Here is a 27,826-nt window from a genome sequence, read left to right on the forward strand (position 1 = left end):
GAATTGTGGGCCATTCTCTGACCTCCACAGGCACTTTCATGCCTCTGTGCCTTCATATGCACCATTCCCTCTGCCTGGGGCAGCCTTCCTACCCTTCCCTTACTGATTTCGTGTCCTCTCCCACACCCTCAGGCACAGCTGGATGGTTCCCGCTCCCAAGTTGCTTAACCACTCTGAGCCTCTGCCTCAATCTCCAGTCACTGCCACAGAGCTTGGGACACAGGACCCGGACAGGGGGCTGAATTGAGGCCCACGTGTGTTCACACTGGTCACTACTCTGTCCTGCCCAGGGCTGGGGCCATGGTCAAAGATACTGGGATCTGCTATGGGCCTTAGACAGGGGTGTGCAGGAAATGCTTCACGACTGGCTCTCTGAAGAAAAATAAGTTAGGATCTGTAGAGTTTGCCAGTTTCCACGGCATAAATATCTCCACAGTGGTCCATTTCAGCTTCTACCAACATGGACGAGGAGGGCGGAAGAGATGCACACAATTACCTCTCATGGGCTGGCACAAGCTGACTTAACCCATCATGGCCTTGGGTCCATCAAGTCCAATCGCACTGTGAGGAAACTGAGGCTCAGAGATGCGAGACATTTGCTCCAAGCCCCGCAGCTGGTCAGAGGTGGCGCTGGGCCTGGCCTCTGGCCTCTCTGCCCCGGGTGCGTGAGGAACGGCCCTGAGAGCTGTTTGCAGACAAACACAAGCTTCAAGCACCGTTTTCAGGCACCAGCTCCCACTGACCTCCCAGGGTGGTCAGGGCTGCTCTCTCCTTCCTGTGAGGCCAGCAGCCCCAGCCCCATCTCAGCCCTGTGCATGGTGGGGCCCCAGGCAGTGCCACGGGGATGCTGGGGCACAGACACAAAACACCCTCCTGTGATGGGACTCAGTCTTTCATGAATCAGATATCTCCCCACTCTAGCTGTGCCTCCTCCTCCGGGAGCCCTGCTGGGCTGCAGCCTGCACTTCCTAGTGATGTCTGCTTCCCGCCTGTAGGCATGGGGGGAGCTGATCACATTTCAAAGAGCTAGTTCGAGCCTTAAGGTGTTTCACTGGCTGGGAGATTTCAGAGGAGGAGAGTCTGAGATTTCAGAGGAGGAGATTTCAGAGGAGGAGATTTCAGAGGAGGAGAGCCGAAGTGTGCTCACCTGGGTCACGCAGCTGGAGGCACACCGGGTTAAAGGGTCCCCAACTCTGCCACTTAACTAGCTGAGCGATTGGGGACCACTCGCACTGAGCCTCAGTTTTCTCATCTGAAAAATGGGTATAATGACAAAACTCACTCAGCCTGTTACTAGGGCCCTTGTGAGCATCAGATGAGTGGCTGGATGGGAAAGAAGGTTTTCTCTTCTAGCAAGCATTATCTAAAAGAAGAGTTGGCAATTGTGTGTGTGTGTGTGTGTGTGTGTGTGTGTGTGTGTGTTTTCTGTAAAGGGTCAGAAAGGGTCAGATAGTAAATATTTTAGTTCCACAAGCCACATGGTTTCTATCCTGACTCTTCAACTCAGCCATTGTAACAAAAGCAGCCGCAGACACTGCGTAAATGAGTGGACGTGACCGTTTCAGGTGGCGGGCCAGAGCGGGCCTGTGGGTCGTAGTGTGCAGACCCCCGATCTAGAGGAAGGGTCTGTTGTCTTATAACTGTTCCTCTCCCCCCACCCCCAATTTGTTGACTGGCCTCTGACTGATGCGACCATCCTGGGGCAACACAAGACTCTCAGCTGTGACCTGCTTCGGCCCTTACCTCCTCCACGGTTCCCACTTATAGCCACGTCCTTTCTCTAGGAAGTCTTACCAAAGACCCCATGCCCCACCAACTAGGTCAAGCATGTCAAACTCGAGGCCAGTGGGCCACATGCCTCGTAAATAAACGAAATGAATGAAAAAACAAATATATACAAACTAGAGGCCCGGTGCATGACATTCGTGCACAGGGGTGGGGGTCCCCTCAGCCCAGCCTGCGCCCTCTTGCAGTCTGGGACTCCTCAGGGGATGTCCAACGGGAAGTGTGCCTAAGCTGGCAGTTGGACATCCCCCCAGGGGTCCTTAGCGCTGCCACGGAGGTGGCTTCTGGCTGAGCGGTGCTCCCCCTATGGGAATGCACTGACCACCAGGGGGCAGCTCCTGCATTGAGCGTCTGCCCCCGGTGGTCAGTGTGCATCACAGTGACTGGTCGTTCGGCCGATTTGCATATTAGCCTTTTATTATATAGGATATTTGTATTAATGAATAAGAGAGGCCCTTACCCCCCACCCCGACCTCCCAACCCAGGCAGCAAACTCCTTCAGCACTGCCTGGACCCCTCCTTGTTTAGCCAGGTAGCATGTTCCAGCATCTGAGAATGTGTTTGGTGTTTGTTTCCTTGTTTCATACCTGTCTCCCCCACTGGAATGGAAGGTCTGTGAGGGCAGGGACTTTCTGGTGCTTACTGCTGATACAAAACGCCTCGCCAGTGCCCCTGGTTGGTGTTGAATACATATATTTGCTATGTGAATGAATCGAGCTTATCGTTTGTTTGGTGCTGTTTTTCCGCTTGAATAGTGACCATCCTAAAGACAGGGGCTGTTTTTCTGTCAATAGCCATATCATCCACGCATGTCTGTTAAGCTGCTGGATAAATGAACCTACTTGATGAAAACGTAGGATGGCAGGAAGCAGACAGCCTCTAGAGCAGGAGGCTGTACAGTTACTCTGGCAGCGGGAGCCTTCTGTTAGGGGTGTTTTATACAGACGGTGGCTTCTCTGGCTGACTGACTGAGATGGGAACCTGCCCCTCTCCCCCACGGAGCCCCGAAGCTGTCCGGTCCGGCTGTTTGCACTGCGTGCAGGTGCGGCTTCGGTCTCAGTTCTGCTTTGAGCAAGGCCACATCCCCGAGGAAATCACTCCAGCTCCCTGGGTTCCTCTTTGGAGAGCTCAGCCCGCAAGCCAGCCAGCCGAGGAGCTGAGAGCTCAGAGACCTGAGGCCAAAAGTTCCCGCCTGGCTGGGAAGCCCGGAGGCCGCCCATGACGTGGGCCCATCTCCTCTGAGGTCACCTCTGACCCCAGGACACCCTGGACAGGTAGGAGAATGCAGCAGCTCAGCACGGCACCTGGCTCCAAGTCTAGGTCTGCCACTCACCTGCCCAGGCGGACCCTGAGCATGCTGCCTCAGCTCGCTGAGCCTCAGTTTCCTCGGCTCTAAAATGGGGAGAGCAAGAGTGTCCACACCTTGTGGGTGGCTGTGAGGGTTCAATGAGGCAGGTGGGAAGTGATTAACACGGTGCCTGCTGGGTTACTGGCATGTGAGGAATGTTAGATGTGGTTATAATGTAAGACAGGGGGGTAACATGTCTAATAATCCTCAGAACATGGCATCTTAGAGGGTCTGAACCCCATTTCTGTTGTGGGGTGTAAAAGCAAGCTTGTGCTTCCCTGCCAGGCTTGGTTCATACGTGCATCTCTCTCTTCTGGATGTCAAGGTCCAGGGGCACTTAGAAAACCTCCCTCGGTCTGACTACCTGAGTGACTCTATGGAGCGGAGCCCAGCCCCCAGCCCCCAACCAGCCTCCATTCGACTGGACTTCATGATTGAGAAATAAACTTCCCTCAAGTTAGAGATTGCAGGGTTTTTCTGTGACAGGCACAAGTGTTTCCTTAACTACTTACCTATCTAGCTCCCTATCTGTATCTATTTCTAAAACACCACAAAGAAATCCATCAAAATACTAATCTTTTTTCCTACAACAAACAGGAGTGACTTTTGTCATCAGAAATCAGTTCAGATTTTTTTCAACACAGATTTTAAAACAACCGCAGCCTGACCTCTCTCTGTCCTCGCCACCCCAGTCAATGCCATAGGCCTGTCGTTTCATACTCTTAGGGTCTCCGTCGAGGTTCCTTCTCCCTCCCAACCCCCAGCCTCTGCCCCACCCTGAAGAGTTGCAGATTCTGAGCTCCCTGTGTGGTCTCTGCCAGGGAGGTAGAGGGCAAAGGGCCTGAGGGACTTTGAGACTCCAAGACGACCCCTGGGGCCCCCGTAGTCAACCACCTGGCTGTTGGGTACCCTGTCCCCCAGGGGCAGGAGCCGGGTTCCATTCCCTGAAGTCAGGGGTGTTGAGACAGACGGCTGAAGGGACAGAAGAAGGCAGTCGGCTTTCACTGCCCTCTGGGATATTGCCTGCCTTTATCTATGTTAGAAGAAGGTTCTTTATATTCTTTTTTAAAGAATCCCATGGCCCTGGCCAGTGTTGCTGAGTGGTTAGAGTGCTGGCCCACACACCGAAGGCTCGTGGATTTGATTCACGGTTAAGGGCATGTACCTGGGTTGCAGGTTAGCTCCCTGGCCCTGGTGAGTACTTTTCCCTATTCTTAGAATAGTACTTAGGGGTAAAGAGCCAAGATGTATGTGACTTACTCTCCTATGATTCAGAAAAACAATTAAGTATGCTCAGAGATAGCAGATGGTTCCTAAACCAGCAGAGGAGGCTGCACAGAAGGAAAAGCTATCCCAGATGTAGATTCTCTGATCATTGAGCACATCCAGGTCTCTCTCACATGGATGTTTCTCTCTTTCTCTCTCTGACAAGCACTGGAAAAAATATCCTCTAATGAGGATTAGCAAAAAAAAAAAAAAAAAAAAGAAAGAAAGAAAGAAAAAAGAAAAGAAAGAACCCCACATTTGCAAACACTGCATTCCTCCTACATTTCTCCCCCTCCCTCCCATCTTAGAGAGGAGTTCTTTGACTTGAATCTATGTCTCCCAAATAGCAGGCCAGCTATCTGGTCTTAGACACTGAAGAGGTGGGAATCACTTCTTTGTCAAAGTAATGGGGACATGATTCTAGAAGTCCCAACTGGTTTCACTGAGCCTCGTGACACCCACGAGAAGCCAGGCTGCTCCTGGCTGAGGATGGAGGGCCATGTTTATCCAGAGCCTTTAGGTCCTTGAACTCCCTGCTCTGCCTGACTCAGGCCCCTCACTTGCTGCAATGGTGGAGGAAGCTCTTGATCAGGAATTAGGAACGTTGAGATCTGTTCCTAGGCTGGCTGCTCGGCACAGCGATAAAAGCACATGTGTTTCAGAGTGAGAACACGCTCGGTTTGAATCCTGGCCCATCTGTATCCTGGGCATAAATACCAACCATGTTTCTGGAAAAGACGGCCCGGCCAGTGACCTCAGGCCTTGTGCTGTGGGGAAGCACAGGAAACTTGGTTGGAGAGTTTGTAAGGAGGAAATTCTGACCTAGGGGAGTTGGCCGAAGGTGGCTACTCCTAATGGTTCCTTGACCTTTCCAAATAAGTCTGTGCACGTGCAGACCCTCGGGTGTTTACCGGAATCTTTATGCTTAATCTTTAGGTGTTCTTGCTTAAAGGACACTGAAGACACATGTGTCCTCCCAAGATTACTTAGCCATCTGATTGTATCTAAAAGATAAACTTTACCCCAAACTGCTGTTACAATAAAAGCCTGAAGAGGCAGGCGAAGGAGGCTGTCTGGTTCCTTTAGCCAGGCAGTCCCTTAGCCCTCTCTTTCACAGAAATCGTGTGTCAGAGTAATCATTTATCCGTCGTTCAGGGTCTGCTGGTCAGCCCCGGCATTGTGCCTCCAAGTTTAACCCTCTGACCACTGTTCCAACAGGTCTCGTCAACAGCCAGGCCCTATATTTATATTTGTCTCAAGTGGCCACGGCTGGACCACAGATTACTCTGCCAGCTTCTTCCCTGGAGATGGAGGGGCTGGGGCAGGGTGGGTGGGGGTGGGAGGGAGGGTGGGAAGGAAGGGCTGATGGCTCTGAGTGTGCCAGGGGTGGAGGCAGACAGGACCCACCCTGGCATTCTGCCCTCCATGGGGTTGCTGGCCTACAGCTTTAGGGCCTCTATGCAGGTCTGCTGGTGTGGGACCATTTTGAGCAGCCAGGCACTGGGAGCATCTGGCGGGAGGGAGGTGTGGATTCGATGCTTGGGGTCAAGGGCCTGGTCCTAAGATGCTGAATGCCCAAGTCAGGAGAATTAAAGAGTCAGTGGGGGGGGAGGGGGGTCTGCCTGAAAATGTTCAATCTCTATCTGGTCACGAGGAAACGTCTGACAAAGACAAAATGAGGAACTTGAATTAAAAAGAAAAATGGGCCTTCCTCTTTTTGGAAGCGGCCAGAGGTGACCTCTGAAAATGGTTCGCTCTCCCCCTGACCCAGAACACCCCACAGAATCATGCAAACCAAGAGGTTCAAATCTCTGTGTTCACTTTAAGAACACCTGTGAAACTGCCCAGGCCATCGAGGATGTGCGTCGCCGGAAAGCCACCATGTATTTGAAGGCGGTCACCTTACAGAAGCAGTGGGTGCTGTTCCGTCATTACCACGGTGGAGCTGGTAGCATGCCCAGGCCAAGCAGTGGGGCTGGACACAGGGTCGGGGGCCCACAAAGAGAGCTGGATTTTCGCTGCACATGCTTCAGAGTGCAGAGAGCAATGCTGGACTTAGGGGTTTAGATGTAGGCTCTCTGGTCACTGAGCACATCCAGGGGAACAGAGCTCCCAAGATGCAGCACGGACCTTACAGAGCTCCTGGGCAGGTGGACCCCAACCAGAGCCCTCCCGGGCACCTGGAGGTGATCCTACTGAAAACAGCAGACGGTTCCTGAACCAGCAGAGGAGGCTGCACAGGAGGAATAGACATCCCAGAAGAAACGGAAGAAACGAAAACGTATGGCCCAGGAGTAAATTCAACATAAATACTAAAAAAAGTAATAAAAATAAAAAAAGGTGGGGGATGGGGAAGGACACTTCTATTCCTTAAAAATACCAATGCCATACAGGACGAAGAAGGGCTGTGGAGATGTCCCACATGACGAAGACTAAACGTGATACGGGACCCTGGATCTGAGCTGGGGGAGGAAATGCTAATGAGACTAGGAAATGCTCAAGCGCCAACCAGGAATGCAGTTGGCGGCTCAGCTAAAAATAGTGTCCATGCAAATTTGCAAAGTGGACAAATTTGCTGTGGTTACATGGGAGAATTTCCTTATTCTTAGAAAAGCACTTAGGGGAAAAGAGCCAAGATGTCTGTGACTTACTCTCAGACGATTCAGAAAGAAAATGGAAGTGTGCACAGAGATCGCATTAATGACAAAGCAAACGGGATAGTAACAATCCACAGAGGATATGTGGATGTTTCCATCGTAACGTACTCTTTCCATTGTTGGTGTTTTTGAAGTCTGACATTATTTCCAAATGAAAGATTTTTAAAAAGCCAAAAGATTTCGCAGCAGAACTGGTTATTTCACACAGAACCCCCCGTGGAACCCCATGTGTGAAACAGGGACATGCTGGATTATCCGGGTGAAGCCAGGGTGGGCCCCAATTGCCTGTGCCCCTTGGGTGGCCTGAGGGGGCGGTGTGCCTCCTGGAACCCAGTTTGGAAACCACTGAGCGGGTCCAGCCTCCACGTTCTTGGGAAAGTGGTGAGGAGGCAGCCATTCCTGCATCCTCACGTCCATTGGACACACACACATACTTGGTTGCATCTGATCCTCAAAACAGCACTGAGAGAGACGTCCTCAGTCCCACTTTGTAAGTGAGAAGATCAAGATTCTGGAAGGTAAGTACCTCCTTGGGGCCAAGCCGTCCAGGTGTTTTCTATATGTTCTCCTGCTCTCGGCACCAAAGCTGGGGTTCAAACCCAGGCCCGTGAATGAACCCCAAAGACCCTGCTCTTAGCAGAACCTGCCTGCTCCCAGGGGAAAGGGCAGCCTCGGCCTGCTCAGGGCAGGGCTGAGACCAGGAGCTGCAGGACTCGCTATCCGGTGCTCACCCAGCGGTGGAGGAGTATGCTGTCTGTTCCTCTATGAGAAACCCACCTGGTCCTGGTGGGGAGTCTTTCCGTGGAGCCAGGCCCCTGGCCTGAATGTCTAGGCTCAGAGACTCCACGGGGGCTGGCTTCTGGCTCAGGAGAGCTCCCAGCCTCTCTCGGCGAGGGCGGGGTATTCTGAGCACCCTGCTGCTCTGCTCTTCCACACGCTGTGCCAGGCAGGCCTCTCACAACAAGAAAGGCAGGCCTTTCTTTTCTTTCTTCTCTCAAAATCAGCCATTCCTCCCCCGTGTCCTCCCTCCCCCCCCCCGCCCCCCCCCCCCCCCCCCCGCCCCCGGGCCTGCTCTCTGGTTTTTACTGAGTGAATTCACTGTCAGTAAAACCATTGTGTTTGAAGTTAGTTGAGAGATTGTGTGTTTCAAAGAATTCCAGGATGCCCAAGCTTTCTGAGTAAACTGGGACTCGCTGAGAATAGAATTGCCCTTTTCAAGTCCAAAGCTGTCGCTCTGACAGTCTCTGACACTATAGGCCCTTGGCCCTGACTTTGCCCTGAGCCCCAGCATAGCCTGGGGGGGGTGGGGAGAGGGGAGATGATTCTCCAGATTAGAAGTTCCGAAGGGAAGGTCTCTGAAGAGAGCTTTTCTAGAGTGAGTGGACCATGCTCCGTCCCCCGGTCACATACGGACCATGTTTTCTGTGGGCCTTTGGCCAGACTGGCCTGCCCTCCTCCGAGGGAGAAGGGGAGAGTCCCTCCCTTGAAATAGCCACCGTTGGCTGGGCCTGCTGGGAGCTGTGCTCGGAGGTCCACACTGAACATCTGGTGTTTCTGCCTCACCAGGGAACGCGTGTGGCTCCTGAGGCATTAGGAGTCGTGGTTCCCCTCTTTGTAAAGCAGCTTCCCCAGGCGAGGACACTGGGCCTTAAGGGGTTAACTCATTCAAGGTCACATAAGGCATAAGTGATAGCAGGAATTTGCCCCCAAGTCTGTGTGGCTACAGAGGTGACGGTCCTTCTACTCCCCATGGCCATGCTGTCACGGACAGTTACCCAGGCTGCTTGCTGCACGGGCCATCCGCTGACGGGGTGACTGGGGGGCCAGGCCCGGCCAGCGCTTGCTCACTAAGGTACGCTCCCTGGCGCAGGACCCTGAGCTTCTCCCCTGTAGGGGTGCCGTGAGAAGCCGATTATAAATGGCCCACTGACTCCCTGCCCCACATCTGCACCCCTTGAGGCTCTTGACTTTGCAGCCCTTCCCACCCAGAAGGGCTGGGCTGGTCTTGTGACGAAACACATCGATGAAATATTTCCCAGTGGCATCATGCCAGTTCAAGCTCAGGCCCTGAGAGCCTCACAGGCTTTGCTTGTTCTCTTGGACCGCCTATTGCCATGGGCACAAGCCCGGGCTAACCTGCTGGAGCATGAGAAATGCATGGCCTAGTCACTCCCATTCCAGACCAGCCAATCAACCACCCAGCAAGGCCGTCCTAGACCAGCCAGCCTCCAAACAACCCTCTCTGACCACAGACCCAGGAGCCAGCCCAGCCACGCTCAGCCCACCGGACCAGATCGGCATAACCGCTCCGATGCGTGAACAAGAATACATGCTAACTGATTCAGGTGGCTGCTATGGGGTGAATTGTGTCCCTCCAAAATTCATACGATGACATCTTTTTTTTCCCCCATGAGCCCTGACCGAGGCGGGGGATCGAGCCTGCAACCGAGGTACGTGCCCTTGACTGGAATCGAACCTGAGACTCTTCAGTCTGAGGGCCAATGCTTTATCCACTGAGCCAAACTGGCCAGGGCCCTATGTGGACATCATAGCCCTCAGTCCCTTAGAATGTGACCTTACTTGGAAATGGGGTTGTGGCAGATGTAATTAGTTAAGATGAGGTCGTACTGCAGCAGGGTGGGCCCCTAATCCTGTATGACCGATGGGGACATTTGGACACAGCCATGCTCCCAGGCGAAATGCCACGTGAAGATGGGAGTGGTGCTGCCACAAGCTAAGAACTAGCAGAGGCTGGGAGCGAGGCCTGGGACATCCGTCCCTAGAGCCTTCGCAGGGAGCATGGCCCTGCAGACACCTGGACCTCAAACTTCCTGCCTCTAGAACTGCGGGGGAATGAACTTCTGTTGCCGCCATCATCCAGTTTGCGGTACTTTGTCACAGCAGCCCTAGGAAGCTAATACAGCACCTTTCTGTAATTCACACAAAGGCACAGCCCGGACTGGCCTCCCTGCCTGCCTCTAGCTGACTGTGGCCCTCCTCCTGGTACCAGGCCACCCTGCAAGGTGCGCAGGAACTGCATCCCACCCACGCCCAGTTCTGCCCCCGCAGGCCTCTGAATCAACAAAGGCTTCTCTAGTGCCTTCCAGAGGCCCTGGAGGCCTCGGCGGGGGAGGAGTCGCAGACCCACGCAATATCACAGCCCCGGGAGCCCCAGCCCAGGCCCCGCCGGGCCGGCCGCCTACCTGGGTTGCCGAGGGCCATGGAGTCATAGATGAGCTTGCAGGTCTTGAGCAGGATGGCGATCTTCTTCTCGGGCGAGTAGGCCTTGTGCATGCTGCTGAACTTCTGCAGGATCTTCTCCATGACGGGCACCTCGGGCACGCTGGTGGTCACGCCCAGGTCGGTGGTGGTGGTGGCCAGGATCACCAGCTGGTTCTCCTTGAGCTGCTGCAGGGAGCCGTCCTTGCTGTGGATCTCATGAAGGCACGAGTTGATGGCTTCTTTCAGGGGCTTCAGCACACACTTGTACAAGGCGGACTCCACAATCGCTTCTGTGGGTGGGAGAGAGTAGTAGGGTGAGGACCCCAGTGGCAGGGATCCTGGCCCCGGGCCTTGTTGCCCAACAGTGTGGCCATGCCCATCTTCTGATCCCTGGGAAAACATACTCACAGCCCCAGCAAGTGCAACCGCCATTCTAACACATGAGACCGTGAAGTACATGCCACGGAAAGCCACACTCGGAGCCCTCCGACTGATACATTGCATCCTCATGCCTTTCCCAGAGCCTGGCACAGGTTAAACTCTCACAGAGCTGCCCACAGTACACAGCTTTGGAGGGCACTGTTCACATGGGAGTTGTGCAGTGTACAACCCAGCACATGCTTGGTGGAATTCTTCTTGATTCTTTCAATCCCCAAGTCCACTTGACTTCAGTCTCAAGAATCTAGTATATCCAGAACCTGACTTCTCACCACCTCCAAGGTTTGACCTTGACCTGAGATACCATCATCTGTTGCCTGAGTTATATTGGTAGCCTCTTGCTCTGGCCCCTTACAGTCCATTCTCAACACAGAAGCCAGCGTCATCCCGCTATGGCATGTTTGACCATGACATTACTGTGCTGAGAACCCTCCAATGGCTCCATCTCAACAGAAACCACAGCCTTCCCTGTGCCGTTCAAGGCCCCTGAGTGATCTGTCCCTGTGACCTCTCTCACCCAGCACTTACTCACTCCCCTGTGCATGCTGCTCCAGCCACAATGGTCTCCTTGCTGCGCTACCACCTGCCATGCCTGCTCCTGCCTCAGAGCCTTTACACCTGCTATTCCTTTTGCCTGGAGGAGTCAAAAGGCACCCTGATCATCTAGTACAGTGGTCGGCAAACTCATTAGTCAACAGAGCCAAATATCAACAGTACAACGATTAAAGTTTCTTTTGAGAGCCAAATTTTTTAAACTTAAACTTCTTCTAATGCCACTTCTTCAAAATAGACTCACCCAGGCCGTGGTATTTTGTGGAAGAGCCACACTCAAGGGGCCAAAAAGCCGCATGTGGCTCGTGAGCCGCAGTTTGCCGACCACTGATCTAGTAGAATGGGAGTCAGCCAGTTTTTATCTCACAGCAGCTCTGGAACCCACCTGCCATTACCGCCGCTCTACAGACGGACCAACTCAGGCTCAGATGGTGTGGGCCACACGGCTCGCTGGGGGCTGACCAAAGATCTGAACCCATGTCTACTTGACACCAGGGCCATGCCCCGCTGCCTTGGGTGACAGTAGAGAAATATTCTTGGGAAGTCTTTTTGGCTTTACCCTGTCCCCAGGGGAAGGGTCTCAGCTATTGTCTCCTCATCTGCAAAATGAGAGAGGGCTTCGGCCCAGCCCTCCGGGTCCTTCATCCCTGAGAGCCGCCACATCCCCTGCAGAGACCGCCTCTGGCTCTCAGCAGTCACAGGTCAGTACTCTTTTGGCCTCTAATTGCTCCTTGTGACTGTCCCCCTAATAAAACCAGGAGCACCCTGAGGGTGGGGTCCTGCCCAGCCTCTGACGTGGGCGCATGAGCAGAGCTGGGAAGCACGAGGCAGAGCAGCAGAGGGATTAGTTCAGTTAGTTCGGGACGGGGGTGGGGACAGTGGATTGTCTGGGATGACCCCGCCCTCCCGCCCACTCCCAGCCCTCCCCCGTCCCCCCCCCCCCCCCCCCCGCCACCCCCGCCGGGACTGACCCAGCTCCTCCTCGGAGTACTGGGTGTGGTCCCCCAGCGCCTTGAGCTCGGTGCTCTGCAGCAGGTAGCTCTTGAGCTGGGTCATCATGGTGCGGATCTCCTGCAGCATCTCGGTGCTGGAGGCCTGGCGCGCCATCATCTCCAGGCTGTACACCTTGTAGTCCTGCACCAGGTTGCCGAAGTACGAGGCCTTGTCCTGGGCCAGCTCCACCACCTTCTTGTACAGCTTGCGGTCACTGGAGAGGAAGGCCTGGAAGACGCTGGTGAAGCTCGCGAGGCTCAGCCGGTGCCGTGCCTTGCCCAGGATCATGGACGGCTTCTTCTTCACGCAGGGGCTGCTGAACTGCTCCAGCTCCTCCTCCGTGCTGCTGGTCGAGTAGGAGTCTTGATCGGTGGCCGGGGTGTGCACCCCCGTACTGTCTGAGAGGGAGGCCAGGGAGCCCTTGAACTCTGGGGCGCTCTGGCGCCAGACGCTGGCCTGGGCTTCTGGGCTCTGGGTCCCAGCTTGGGAGGCAGGGCGTTGTCCTTCTTCGGGTGGGCCAGGGCTGGGCTTCTCAGGGGCTACCTCCTCCGTGGAGAGCTCGGCGCTCTCCAAGGGGCTTGGGAGGACTGAGGCCAGTTGCCGGGAAATCCGCTTCTTCCTAGGAGGGGGGACTGGGGGTTGCCGGATCTTCCTTGCCGACTCTGGCAGGATGCCCAGCTGGCTGGCTTGGGCCACTACTTCCTGTCCTTGCTCTGTGGTCCTCTGAGGCCTGTCCCCAGGACTGTCTGAGGTCCCCTGGGGAGGCAGGGCGAGTGAGGGTGGCCGGGAAAGACCCGGCTGGTCCCACTGTGCCGTTGTGCCCCTGTCCACCTTCTCCACATTCGGGTCCTCCAGGGAGACCTTCTCAGAGAGGCGGCGTCTGGGAGGAGCAGCAGGGGCGCCCTTCTTCCCTGGCCCCGGAGGGGCGGGGGCCTGCTGCAAGGGGCTGGGGGCCACCCCTGGCTTCTTCTCTTCCTCTCTGAGGGGGCCCAGGCCTGTGGGAGGGCCTGGGGGCCTCTCACAGGCTGTCATGGGTAGCTGGCTTGGATGGTCCGGGGGGCCTCTGGCATGGGGTGCCAGGTGGGGGACAGATGCTGGGGATGCAGGAGGAAGGGCGTCTGGAGGTGGGGGAGAACTGGGCAAAGGACAGGCCGGAGCTGGGGCAGGGGGTGGAAGAGGCCGGGCAGGACTGAGGGGGTGGAGAGGTGGTGCTGGGGGCGGGGGCGCCGGGCGGCGAGGGGCCCACCGGGAGGTGGGTGAGGTAGAGTCAGAGGTGGGAGGCAACGGGCCAGAGGGGCAGCTTCTCAGGGGTGACAGGTCGGCAGGCAGGGCGCTGCCACAGTCCTCGATGAAGATCGGGTTCACAAACCACAGGCGGTCATTTCCTGCGGAGAGCTCAATTTCACACGCACAGTTTTCCTGGTGGGAAGTGGACCTGACGCTGGAGGCGGGGGGCGCCCTGGGGGCTGGGTCTCTTGGGGGTTCTGCTGGGCTGCCAGCTGCTCGCCGGGGGTTCAGCGAGGAGTCCCAGAAGCCTGTGGAAACAAGAGAAGAAGAGGCGGTCAGTCCCGGAGCCGGCCCCCTGGGTGGGGTGGGGTGGGGTGGGGTGGGGTGGGAACGGGGCACGGGAGGGCTGGGGGCGCCTTACAGCGTTGGCTTCTCTGCTCCCAGGGTTGTTTTCCCCTCTTGGACTGTTTTAAACCTCTCCCACCACTTCCTGTCTCGAGAGGGGAAGCCCCGCGAGATCCTCCCCTGCGGTGCTGGGGAGCTGGGGTGGGGCCTGGCGCCCTGTGACAGGGCAGCGTCAGCTCTGTCCCTGGCGGTGAGGGCCCACCACGGAGGGCACAGAGACCCCGGTGCAGGCCTTGGAGGGACGGAGGGGCCCACAGCCAGAGTTCCTGCAGCTGGCCGGCTGGGGACTCCAGGCAGGTGGCTGGATCTTTCTAGGCCCCCGTCTAGTCACCTCTAGAATGGCGGTGGCTGCGTGGGGCCTGTTCTATGTGGGGAGAACACACCTATGGACTGTGGCTGGTGAGCGCAGACCTGACCTTCCGCGTGGGGAGCACCTGCCACTGCAAAACGACGGGTCTGGTCAGTCTTGATGTTCACTAGGAAGCCGCCCATCCCCCATGGGAGGGGTGTCAGCAAACGGGGTGGCGTTCTGGCCCGTGCCTTTCTCCTGACCTAGCCCTCAGGATGCAGCCCATGTCTGTGGCCACTAGGGCACACCTGTCCCTATCGGCATTGCTGGTCAGCACCAGGCGTGTTCTGGGGAGGAGCGTGGGACATCCAAACTGAAGCGCACTGGGGGGTCCTCGAGCTCAGAGTTCTTGACTTCTGGGTCCCAAGCCCTGTGGAGACTGACGGAAGCTCAGGACGCTCCACGAAGGGCACAGGCATGGTGACTGAGAACAATTCAGTCGGCCTGCAGCCTCCCTGAGCCCCAGGCAGCTCCTCCTGGACCAGGGAACCCAGGACTGGGTCTACCTGTTACTGTTAGAGATTCGGAGTGCGGACTCCCTTGTTAACGATGGGCCAGGCCTCCGGACGCTCACCTAGAGCCCCTTACTTCTGGGAACGATTCGTCAGGAAGAAAACCACCAAAATAACATCCAGGACAGTCACAGGGCAGACCCACCCTGAGTTCTGGCGGTGAGGGCCACTGGCTCTACCCGGGTTCTCTCACGGATCCTGACCCCAGGCCTTCGGTGTAAGTGCTGATCCGTTCCGCATTACACGTGAGGAGAAGAGACCCAGAGAGAGTCAAGAACCCGCCCACAGCCAGCCGGGCTGGGTGGCCCAGTGGTTGAGTGTTGACCTATGAACTAGTTTAATTCCTGGTCAGGGCACATGCCTGGGTTGCAGCTCAATCCCCAGTGTGGGGTGTGCAGGAGGCAGCCGATCGATGATTCTCTCTCATCATGGATGTTTCTCTCTCTCCCCTCTCTGAAATTAATAAAAATATATTTAGAAAAAAAGAACCAGCCCCGGTCACCGGGCTGGTGCGCGAAGGAGCTGGGGTGCGGGGCGGGTCTGCAGGTCTGAAGCCTGTGAGCCCGGCTGCTGGGCTGTGTGGCCTCCCTTCTTGGGAACTTGCGACACTTCCCATCTCAGCGGCTCGGCCAGCGTGAGTGAGGGGCAGCGTGTACCTCAGAACTGGGGATGTGGTAAGCACACGACAGGCTCTTGACACCGAAAGAGAGTGAGTGTCACACAAAGGCTGAGGGCAGTGTGTGTTGCCTGAGATGGGCACTCTCAGGGATGCAGGTGTTTGCCCCCTTGCTGGCCAGGGGACCGCAAACCCCGTCCAGGTGAGCAGGGTGCCATCTCAGGACAAGGGGGCTGCTGAGAGACTGACATGTGAGCCTGCGCATCCCCTCTGAGGCGTGGCTGTGACCGGGAGGACCCCGGGGCTCCTGGTTCAGCTCCGCCCTGGGCAGAGATCCTGTGTCTGGTAGCCTGAGTGCTGTGGCTAGCTGTCTCCACGGCAGCAAGGATGACAAACCTTCGTGGGACTCTGTCCAATTTGTAAAGCTCTGTGCACATCACAGCCACTATCTGAGGAGAGAGTGCCGGGAGGGAGGGGGTGTCTCCGGGCCCCGCCCCCCACACACCACCTAGGCGAGCTGTTCTTCACGGCTGCCTAGGCCTTTGCACGTAACTTTGGGAGGCAGCTACTGACACCTCCAGGATTCACCCACTCTCCTTGGGTGCGTGGCACCGAGCACACAGCAATTCTGGCCTCGGGGAGTGAGCAGTGGAAGCACCGGGCCCTGTCCACCCAGCCCCAGGAAAGCTGCCTCCTTGGAAGTTTTCCTGGGCTGACAGCCAGCCTGTCTCAGAGGTGAACTGGACAGCAGCCCCCTATGTGAGTGGAGGCCCCTGATGTCACCTCCAAGCTCCCATAAGCCCTTCCTCTGGGTGAAGGTGGATGTCATGGGGCAGACCATAAACAGAACTGCCCACCCATGCCTTGGCACCCCCATTATTTCTCGCCTAGATCATGGCCATAGTCTGCCCTCCCGCCATCCATTCTCCTCCCGTGGCACTACGCCAGGCATATAGTAGGCTGTTTGTTCAGAATCACTGCTAGCCTGCTAGCCCTGTAGCCTGGCATTCAAGGCCTGTGGGATCTGAATCTGCACACCTTTTCTTTTTAAATAGGTTTTTATTGATTTTTAGAGAGAGAGGAAGTGAGAGAAATAGAGAGATAAAAACATCGATGAGAGAGACATCATTGAGCAGCTGCCTACTGGGGATCAAGCCCACAACCCAGGCATGTGCCCTAACTGGGAATTGAACCAGTGACCTCTTGGTTCATGGGTCAATGCTCAACCACTGAGCCACACTGGCTGGGCTCTGTACACCTTTTCCAGCATCACGGCTGAGTCTTCCCCCCATTCTCTGTCACTTCTTCCTGGGCTGCCCCACCTTCAGTCTTGGCTGATGCTGTTCACGCTCCTTGGATGCTTTTCCCCACCCTCTCCGCCTGGCAAACTCTCACTCATCCCTCTGGACTAGGGCCGAAGCTCTGTGCCCATGGCTGTGATGTGCACAGAGCTTTGCACACTGGCTCCCTGTTGGGTGAAGTCATCCTGACACACCGGGGCCTCCCCTACACTCTCTGTGCTCCCAGCCCTGGCACACACTCTGACAGAAGTGGCCATCACCGGGCTGTATTCTCTGATTCTGTCAGACTCCCCCCTCCTCTCCCCAGACTCTGAGCTTCCAGAAGGCAGCCACAACGCTTCATCCGAGCATTTCCAGCACCTAAGACGGTGCTTGGCACAGAGCAGGAGCTCAGCCCTTTAGCTTACACAGTGGACTAGCTTAGCCAGAGGGGAGAGAGGGACTCTGAGGAGTGGGGTACAGGCAAGGTTAGTTGTGACGGGGAAGTGGGGATGACCTGAACCATAGGAAGATGTCTTAAGGCAAGAGAATGAAGAGACGAGAAAACGAGAGGAGGGAGGCACAAAGGAGGGCCATGGAGCTCCACAGGTGGGGTGACCAACAGCTGGACGGCCTGTCTCGGGATAGTAAGGTGGGTCCATCCTGCACATATTAAAAAAACAAAACAGCCCTATCCGGTTTGGCTCAGTGGATAGAGCGTCGGCCTTCGGACTGAAAGGTCCCAGGTTTGATTGCGGTCAAGGGCATGTACCTTGGTTGCAGGCACATCTCCGGTAGGAGGTGTGCAGGAGGCAGCTGATCAATGTTTCTCTCTCATCGATGTTTCTAACTCTCTCTCCCTCTCCCTTCCTGTCTGTAAAAAAATCAGTAAAATATATTTTAAAAATAAATAAAAATCAAAACAACACACATTTCCCATAGCCCAGACTTGGGTTCTGGAAGGCATGGAGCAAACATTGGGGTTCAGGGATATGGGCCCAGAGCCTGGGGGACTAGGAACTGCTCCCCTGCTCCTAAGACAGCCTGCTGGCCGCAACCCGGCAGGGCAGAGCCAATGCCACTCTGAGCGGTGGGGGAAGCTGAAACCCAAGGGGCTGCAGTTTAGGGGCTGGGCGCCTGTTAAGGAATTGCAGTGGCAGTGCAGGGTTTTATGCTAAAAAAAAAAAAAAAAAAAAAAGGAAGTGGGTCACTTTCTTTGCAGCAAGCAGAATATCGAGGCCAGAGGAAAAGCAGAACACGGTCATGCAAGCTAGTGGTTGGCAAAGCTGCGGCATCTGTTTCTAGTGGCACAATGCCAGGCCTTGGCTCAGGGCCCTGCCTTCACTGCCTCTGTGTTGCCCTGGGACTGAGGGACGTTTTGTTGGCCCGTGGCCTCCCCCGCCTTATATGGAGATACCTCTTGCCAGGTGTCCACTCCTATAATCCTTGGGGGAGGGGGGCCGGGGCCAGGCCAGGTGCTGGGCTGTAGGCCCTGGGGGCAAAGGTGACGAAGGTTTCCCTCTTGGGGAGCCGGGGCTAGTGGCAGGGCAGAGGGGGCATGAGTAAATGCAGCAAAGTATTCCAGATATCAGGGAAGCAGCTCCAAAGTCCAGGGGTTCAGAGAAGAAATATTTCGTGGAATCCTAACCCCAAAGACGGGCGGTGGGACAGCTTGAGTGTTCAATGAGTTTTCAATAACTAGGAAAATTCTCACATGTGATATAAAGGAAGAAGCAAGTCCCATGCCAACCTGGAAGAGTTATGGAATCTATGCCTTTTCTAGACATATTTTAAACCTATTAAACATACAGCAGACAAGTTAGAGAACGTCAGCAAGCCTAACCCTTACTTACCACCGCTTTCTCTAGATTCCTTTGCTCTTAGGATCAACCGCTACAGGTAAGTGCTAAATTGCTCCCAATGTTAGTTTTGTAGCCTTAAGATTATTCCTTTACCGCCTGACCTGCCCTTTCAAATGATGGCTTTTCCAAGACTAAACTCAGAGTTCCTTGTGTCAGCTCACGAGCGAGCGTCCCGGGCTATCGTGTGGCGCTGAGCCAGCAAACCAATAGCTCCCTTTCAAACAAACAAACAAACAAACAAACAAACAAACAACATCACTCGTGCCTGACCAGCAGGGCTTGTGTAACTGTTTGGGTATTTATTACATTCTACTCATTTCGTAAAAAGTGAGTAGAAGGCCAGAAAAAGAACACTGCTCACCCCAGTGATGGGAAACACACATGCCTCATAAATGAATTCCATGCAGAGTGGCGTGGCCACTGCGGAAAGCAATATGCAGGATCCTCACACCATTAAAAACGGAACTGACCCAGAGCATCCACTTCGGGAATATATCGGAAGAAACCCAAGACACTAATTAGAAAGAATATATGCACCCCTATGTTCACTGCAACATTAGTTACAACTAGTAGCCCTGTGCACAAATCCATGTGCCAGTAGCTCGCTGCCGCCCTCCAGTAGCTCTCACCTACTGCCCAACCCTTCTGTAGCTCCCCCGGCCCCCCATTTCCCCCCGGTCCTCCCTCACAGCTTGCTGCCCTGCCCCCTCCTGTAGCTCTCCACTGACCCCTTGTAGCTCGCTGCCCCACCCTCCTGCTGATCTGTGATCTGGTCGTTACACGGTCGGTCATTACGCTTCACAGTGTAACGACCATTTGCATATTATAGGATAGGCAATATTTGGAAGCAACCCAAGTGCCCAACTATAGACACACGAGTAGATCAAAAAGTTTTGGTACATATATACAATGGAATATAACTCGGTCATAAAAAAAGCATGAAATCTTACCATTTGTGACAGCATGGATGGACCTAGAGGGTATTATGCTAAGTGAAATAAGTCAGTCAGAGAAAGACAAATATCACATGATTTCACTTATATGTGGAATCTAAAGAGCAAAATAAACAAACAAACAAACCTAATAGAAATAGACACATGGATACAGAGAGAGAACTGGTGGTTGCCAGAGGGGAGGGAAGTAGGATAACTGGGTGAAAAAGGTGAATGGATTAAAAGGCACAGATTGGCAGTTACAAGATACTCACAGGGATATAAAATACAGCATAGGGAAGATAGTCAATAACATTGTAATAACTGTGTATGGTGCCTGGTGGGTACTGGAAATAATGGGGGGGGGGGGTGTGCTTTGTAAAGTATGGTTGTCTAACCATGACTCTGTACACCTGAAACCAATCCTATCTAATAAAAGAGTAATATGTAAATTGACCGTCACTCCAACACAAGATGGCTGCCCCCATGTGGACACAAGATGGCCACCACAAGATGGCCAACAGGGAAGGGCAGTTGGGAGGGACCAGGCCTGCAAGGGAGGGCAGTTGGGGGCGATCAAGTCTGCAGGGGAGGGCAGTTAGGGGTGACCAGGCCTGCAGGGGAGGGCAGTTAGGGGCAATCAGGCTGGCAGGGGAGCAGTTAGGCATCAATAAGTCTGGCAGGGGAGTGGTTAGGGGGTGATCAGGCTGGCAGGCAGAAGCGGTTAGGGGCAATCAGGAAGGCAGGCAGGCAAGCAGTTGGGAGCCAGCAGTCCTGGATTGTGAGAGGGATGTCCGACAGTCGGACATCACTTGAGGGGTCCCAGATTGGAGAGGGTGCAGGCTGGGCTGAGGGACAACCTCCCCCCACATGCACAAATTTCATGCACCGGGCCTCTAGTACAAAATAATACTGAATGGCAACTGTAATTGAAAAAATAAAAACAACTTGTTCCGATTGCAAGTGGGCAGGAACCGGGAGCTAACGGGATGGGACGCTGCGAGTGGGGAGCAGCTGTGCCCGCCGAGCCCGCTGACTGTCTTCACCACTACTGGGAGGTTCCCGTCCCTTCACTGAGTCCTGTCTTAGCTAAGCCAGTTTGGCTGGGTTTCAGTTCTCTGTGTGCCTTGCCTAGAACGATATGTGAGGTGCCTGTGTGTCATGGCCCTCGGCAAACGCTGCTCTTTGCACATTTGTTATCACAGAACGTAGGTTAGGGTGGCCAGGCTCAGGCCTGAACATCTCAGAGCCAAGCCCCGGCCTCTGACCGGGTGTGCCCTCGCAGCTCTGGTCTCCATCCGTGCAGGGGATGGACAGGACCTGGGGATGGACAGGACCCGGGGATGGATGGAACCCGGGGATGGACGGAACCTGGGGATGGATGGAACCCAGGGATGGACAGAACCCAGGGGCGGATGGAGCCAGGAAAAGCTATTCCGATGAGCCTCGCTGTACACCCTTCAGCCCTCGGGGACGCCAGGTCTGATCAGAACCCTCTGCTTCCTCAGCTGCCGAGTCCTAAGGGTTTCACGTGAATCCCCTTCTCAGGGGCATGAGTGCTGACAGACGGGTCTGAACCGCCACTGGCTTCCCAGATGACAACCTCCCTCCCCCACTTCATCGCACCCGCGGTCGGTCAAGCTCTCCTCCAGAGAAGGGCTTGTCTAGTCCAGAAAGGAATGTCTCAGGGATGCCCGCCTGAACCCCACGTGGGGCCAAGGGCTGCAGCAAAGCACCCCTCCTCTCACAGGTCACCCTCCCATCTTACTCCCCTGCCAACTGGCCCCAAACTGGCCACTGACTGCTCATGGCAAAGACACCGAGAAGGTCATGAGGGGCGGCCGAGGGGCAGTGGAGAGCTGGGCTGGGAGTCGGAAATTTGTTCATTCCCTCCCAGCTCCCTGACACGTCTCTGTGCTAACACTAAATTTCCTACCTGTAAAGGGACACAAGGGTTACCCAAGACAGTGCTAAGGGTGTTGCAAGGAGAGTGTCATTCGTGCCACTGTAGACCTCGGACTGTGTGAATTTCAAAACTGTCACCCAGTCCACAAACTTCTTGGAGTGTCAGAGGCCAAAACTAACATTATCTGGGGGGAGGGGAAAGGATCAGTATTTATTCCCAATAGCAACTGAGAACTGGCCCTAAAGTTTCTAAGCGGGGTAAATCAGACCCCGGAGAGTCAGATAAAGAGTTAGGGGCAGCCTGGGAGAGGGGCGGTGCAGCAGCTGAACCGGCTGTGTGACGCCGGACACGCCACTCAAGCTCCCGTGCCTCAGTTTCCTCTGCCATGAAGTGAGGGTTACAATAACAGAACCCACTTTCTAGGGCTGCTTGAAGGTCTGAGGAGTCGGTGCAGGTCAAGAGGTTAGGACGCAGTCAGCGCTCGTTAAAGGTCGACACCCTCGGCCTGGAGGGCTCTACTTGCTCATTGGGACCCCGAGCTTCTTGTGGCATCGCACGCACGGCTGCCCAGAGGCCCCTCTGGGTGGTGGGCTGCAGCCTGGCCTGGGAACCGGCGTGCCCTGATCCCACGTGTGCCCCCAACTTCTTCTACGACCGGGTCCTGGCCTCTCGGTTATCGCTGCCCCCACTGGCCCAGCTCTGGGAACAGGGTGCCGCTCTCTCCCGGCGCCGAGCGCAGCCGCGTGCTGTGCCGTCCTGTGTGTGGCTCGGTCTTGGTAAAGGCCTAGTGATTGACGGCTGGTTCATTAATGTGACCAGGTCTCTCTGCCCGGGAGTCCGAGCCCGCAGAGGCGGCTGGGGGCCAGCACGGCGAGGCCCAGGCAGAGCGCTCAGCAAAGCCTGGCCCAGGGGAAGGCCCCGTAGATGTGAGATCTCACTATGATGTGGAAGGACGAGGGTCAGAAACACTCCTGTCTTTTCTCCTCCTTCCTTCCCTCTCCCTCTTCATCCCTCAAAAGGTCAGAAGGGTAAGGCGCAGGCTCAGTTGGTTGGGCGGGGCAGGCCAGATGGGGGCACACGCTTTAGTCCATGGTCATGTTCGTGCTGCTCTTCCTCTGACAAGGATGGGGCTGGGACCAGGGCTGTGGCGGCGGCTGGTCCCCCCTCTCTGGCCACCGTTGAGAAGGACCTTGGCATTTGGTTTAGCCTCTCCCAGAGCCACGCCTGACCACCGGCGGCCCTGACCAGCCCAGCCCCGCAGGTCCCCTGGAGAGCTGCTAAAAGGCACCTTTATGAAGCCTGGGAGGCTCTCCCTGCTGTCGGGCTCAGCGTTGATCCCGTGGGAGCCGGGACTCAGGATCCAGCCTGGGTCTCAGCGGCGGGGTCACCTCTCTGCACAGTGGTCAGCAGGGGCAGTCCTGGGGCCCCGTTTCCTCGAGCCCCGCCACCTCCCCGGCCCTCGGGGCGGACTTACCCAGGCCCAGGTTGGCGATGGTCTTGAGGTCTGTGAAGCTGCTGGCCTCAAGGATGGCCTGCGGCAGCCTCAGCGTGAAGGGCAGTAAATCTCTGTGGAAACAAGAGGGGTCAAGGTCATGTCTGGGAGGGATCTCTGGGTCCATTCCCACCCCCACAGCCCCCACACCCAGAGCCCATAAAGGAGAAACCCCAGCAACCTTGCTGGCTGCTGGGCCTCCACGCAGACGGGAAACTTCCCTGGGGTGGAGGGCACAGCCCCGAGGCTGACGGAGCATCCAGGCAGGTCCAGGCCCTGGGCCAGCACGATGGACCCTGAGAAGTGGGAGACCCCCATGGGAGTGGGGAGGGGGTACAGATTCCCCCACTTTTCCTGCCTGGGAGCTCAGGGAGCTTCCAGGGAAGCCTCTACTCTGGGTAAAGCCAGTGACCCACCCCTTTCTGCCCTCTGACCCTCACTGCTCCACACTGAGATGGGCAGCGAGCAAGCACACAGTCAGGCTTCTCCAGTGAGCACCCAGACATCCCCCAGTGAGCACACAGTGAGGCTTCTCCAGTGAGCGCACAGTCAGACATCCCCAGTGAACACACAGTCAGGCTTCCCCAGTGAGTGCAGTCAGACATCCCTGACAACGCATAGTCAGACAGCTCCATCTGCTGCCTTGGGTCTGAATGGGGATGTACTCAGGGATCTCCCCAGAGATCTCCTGGCAGGGACTCAAACACTCTTCCCTTTATTGTGCAGATAGGGAAACTGAGGCCCAGAGAGGAAAAGGAATATGTCCAGGCCATACAACAGGTTGAAGGCAGAGTGTGCTAAGCCCTGGGCCTCCTGAGTTCTAGCCCAGGGCTGTTTCAAGGGGCCGGGAAGGGGAGGAGCCCCAGGATGACGGTCCCAATTCTACATCTCAGCCGGGCATTCAAGGCCCATCACAGTCTGACCCTGACCCCCCCACCAACCCCTTTCCAGCTCTATCCACCTTCTCCCCAAACCCCAATTCCAACCCTATGGGTAGGCATTCATACCTTTGTGTTAAATAATTGATTTGGCACTGAATCCCCTAGGGGAGCTACTAAAAATGCATATTCCAGACCCACGCCCAGGGGTGCCCAGGGTCAGGTCTGGGGGTGGGCCAGGAACGCACATTTTTAACAGCTCTCGTGGGGATCCTGATGGACACGCCTTAGGTGAGAATCACGTCCCCCAAAGCAAGGGTGATCGATAAAAACAAAAGTTAAGTAGCTCTGCAGATACGTATGTATGTCCGAACTTCCTTATAAACTACTAATACCAGTGAAAAGCATTCACGAAGAGAAAATTTCAAATTGGGATTTTCAGAACAAGTGTCCTAACCTTCCTCTGCCACACACACACTCTGGAGGGTCAGCTTGCTCACCTCCTAGGGCCCCAACGCCCCTCCCTGGAGGCCGCTGTTCTAGCTGATGCTTTTCAAACTTGTTGGATTATGACTGTCAGCAAGAAACACATCTGGCATCCTGGTGCAGTGCGTACACGTACACACACACACATACACACACACACACACACACACACACACATACACACCCCTAAAATAAGTGTAGCACGAGACTTAGTCCAGCCACACGAGACACATGCTGGTCTTTTCTAGTCTAGTTTAATTTTTTGTTAAAAAAAGAGCCAGTCATGCCCTGGCTATTATGGCTCAGTTGATTGAGCTTTGCAGGTCAGGGCACATGCCCAGATTGGGGGCTTGATCCCCAGTAGGGGGCATGTGGGAGGTGGACGATCAATGTTTCTCACATTGATGTTTCTCTCTCTCTCTCTCTCTCTCTCTCTCTCTCTCTCTCTCTCTCTCTCTCATCAATAAAAACATATATTTTTCAAAAAGAGCCAGTCATGATCCACTCAATTGATTTGACGACCGCTCTGGGTGTCTTCTGACATCACCAAACAATCCACCGACACCCGGGGGGAGGGGGGGGGCGGGGGGGGGGAGTGTCCCCCATGGTAATGCAGTTCTGACACTACCTGCCCGGAGTCAGTGCAGACCCCACAGGTTAAGGCGCAGTCCCACCACACTGCCCCCCGTCCGGGTGCCCTCTGCGAATCCCAGGCTACCTGGACTTCCGACCGGCTAGAAACCGGGGGCTCCCAAGACCCCGTCCTCAGGCTGGACAATTTGCTGGAATGGCTCTCAGAACCGAGGGAAACACTTCACTTATATGTTTACCGGTTTATTATAAAGCAACAGCCCGATGGGAGAGGTGCAGCGCCAAGGGGTGGGGGAGGGGCAGGGAACGTCCACACCTCCCGAGACCCAACGCCCTGCCCGCGCCTGCGTGTCCGTCTGGGACGGGGGTGGATGGGGCTGAAAGCTCCGGCCCTCCCACCCCCTGGTGTTCTGGGGGTCAGCCCCATCTTGAGGTTATCTAGGGCCCCCCCTGTGTCACCTCAGAATAAACTCAGCGGTGGTTGGAAGGGGCTCATCATGAATAAGGAAAGCCACCCCACCACTCAGGAAGCCCCGAGGCTCTGGGAGCTGTGCCAGGGAGCTGGACAAAGCCCGCGTCTTTCTGTTCTCTCCCGCACCGCGCCCCCCACCCCCGGCTGTGGTCCCAGATGGAAAAGCACCACACACCATGTCTATTATCGCACTAACTCCTTGGCACAGGGCTGGGCACCTCCCGAGGTCCTGGAAAAACTTGGGGTGACCTGGGGAGCACTTCTAAGATGTCAGGCCTAGGAGAACAATATCTGAACCCCTTTGATGCCCACGGCACCCTGAGATCCACCTCCTCACACATCCTGGGTGACGTGTGGTTTTGAAAGTCGACCACTGTAGAGGGAAGAGCATGAGTTCATTTTGGTGCCTTTTTTTTTTTTTTTTAAGAGAGAGAAATACAGAAAAAAGCCAGCCTGAACTTGAGAATCCACGGGCCCAGCTCGAACCCTCGCTGCGTTCCCTGCGGGGTGTCGTTTCCATTTCCCCTGTGACCGTGGGGGCACGCTGCCTGCTAACGGGGCCGTTTTGTGAAGCCAACGATCTGGGGTGTAGGGGCCGCACAGCCCGGCCGGGACCCAGAGGCAGCGGCTGCGTTTCCTCCTCCTCCTGGGAGCGAGGCCACGGGCACCTCTCAGGGCCTCGCCCTGCTCACCGGGTGGCTCCTGGCTGAGGGGGCAGGGCCCCAGCTCCAGGCAGTGGTCACAGCTCTTTCTTCAAAGGCAGAGAGGCCCGTGGCCCCCCTCCTCCAGCTGGCAGGAAGATGGCAGCTTAGTCACAGCCCTTGGCGCTTGGACACCTCCTCGAGAGGGCAGGCCCAGGGGCTCCTCCCTTCCTTCCTCATTTGGGTCACTGCACCCTCTTCACGTGGCTACAGACTCCTGGCCCAGGGCGTGCAGAGGACCAGACCTCACGGGCCCTGGAGCAAGGATGTCACACTTGCGGCTGGTGGGCCGCATGCCGTCGGCAGCGAGTTTGACATGCTTGCTAAGGGCTCAGCCGAGACCTACCGTGTAGTAACTGCTTCAGACACGGTCAACTGTGTTCACCCTCCTGCTGCTCAGGATAGGAGCCCCAGCACCTCCCGCGCAGCCCCTGCTCTCACCCCCTCCCTCTAGGGCAGTGGCTCTCAACCTTCCTAATGCCACGACCCTTTAATACAGTTCCTCATGTTGTGGTGACCCCCAACCATAAAATTATCTTCGTTGCTACTTCATAACTGTAATTTTGCTACTGTGATGAATCGTAATGTAAATATCTGTGTTTTCCGATGGTCTTAGGCGACCCACAGGTTGAGAACCGCTGCTCTAGGGGCTGCCCCAGCCCTCGGGTCCCCCCATCCAACGGTCCCTGAAAACAGAACCAGAGCACCTACTGGGTGTCGGGCAGTGTGCTGTCTCTATCTCATTCCCCCTCCAGCATCTCTCTCACGAGCATTATTCCCACAGGAGTTGAGACTCAGAGAGATTAAGTAGCTCAAGTTCTGGGCTCTGCGATTGCCATCATTCATTCTTTCATTCTCTCATCCAAAGCACCTGGAATGTGCCAAACCGTCTACTAAGGTGAGAAGGTCTCAGCACAGGAAAGGCCTGTCTCCCGCAGAGACGGACACGTCATTGTTTACAAGGGGCCAGGGCCTCTGGGGCTTTGCCTTGTGGGCCTGGAGGGACATGCTAGGTCATCAGGATCATTGAAGGATGTGCGTAGTGGACCTTGGAGCTTTATCTAATTTTGTTGCTGTTGTTGTTAATCCTCACCCGAGGATATTTTTTTCCCATTGATTTTTAGAGAGAGTAGAAGGGAGGGAGGGGGTGGAGAGAGAGAGAGAGAGAGAGAGAGAGAGAGAGAGAGAGAGAGAAACATTGATGTGAAAGAGATATGTATTGACTGCCTCTCACACATGCCCGACTGGGGGGCTGGGGATCAAACTTGCAACCCAGGTACGTGCCCTTGACTGGGAATCAGTGCATGGACCAATGCTCTAACCACTGAGCGCCCCGCCAGGGCGTTTTATCTATTTTGAATCTCCACTCGGCCATTTAACAGCGGTGTGACCTTGAGCAAATAATCTGTCTCAGTCTTAGTTTTCTCATGTATGAAATGGGAACTACAAGAGCGCTTGCCTCGTGTAATTGTTGGCAAGACTGAAGAGGGTAATGGTTGTCAGAGCTCAGTGCTGGGTACCAGGAAAGCGCTCAGTAGGCAGCAGCTCTTAGCAACCGTTCTCACCAGCACCAGCTTTTCGGCCCATCGGGGCCCAGGGGCGTCCTGGCAGGTGGCGGGTGGCGTTCTGGGCCGAGTGCGGTTTTCACCAGCAAGAATGGTGTCTTTGAAGTTGGGAGAAGTGGGCCTGGAGCCCCGGAGCCCGAGACTCCTATCCAGCCTCTAGCCAGTTTTAGTCAAGACACTGTAGCTTAAGCCAGCGGCTTCTGACACCAAAATGTATTTTTAAACTCCTGTTGACCTGCAACCAGTTCTGAATAAATAGAGCAGCTCTGAGGGTGGTTACCAGACACCCGC

General features: G+C 55.5%; 1 protein-coding gene across 1 annotated transcript in view; it reads right to left on the bottom strand.

The window, feature by feature from the left end:
• RIN3 (Ras and Rab interactor 3) overlaps positions 1–27,826 on the bottom strand; it is a 120,678-nt gene that overhangs the window by 20,943 nt on the left and 71,909 nt on the right. Inside the window, exons 5-7 of the mRNA XM_028155938.2 lie at positions 22,825–22,916; positions 12,240–13,796; positions 10,260–10,568 (exon numbers count right to left, since the gene is read on the bottom strand). Of these exons, the coding sequence (XP_028011739.2) occupies positions 10,260–10,568; positions 12,240–13,796; positions 22,825–22,916 (1,958 nt within the window). The remainder of the gene's footprint in view (positions 1–10,259; positions 10,569–12,239; positions 13,797–22,824; positions 22,917–27,826) is intronic.

This window comes from Eptesicus fuscus, chromosome 5 (assembly GCF_027574615.1).
Source record: "Eptesicus fuscus isolate TK198812 chromosome 5, DD_ASM_mEF_20220401, whole genome shotgun sequence".
Taxonomy (NCBI): Eukaryota; Metazoa; Chordata; class Mammalia; order Chiroptera; family Vespertilionidae; genus Eptesicus; species Eptesicus fuscus.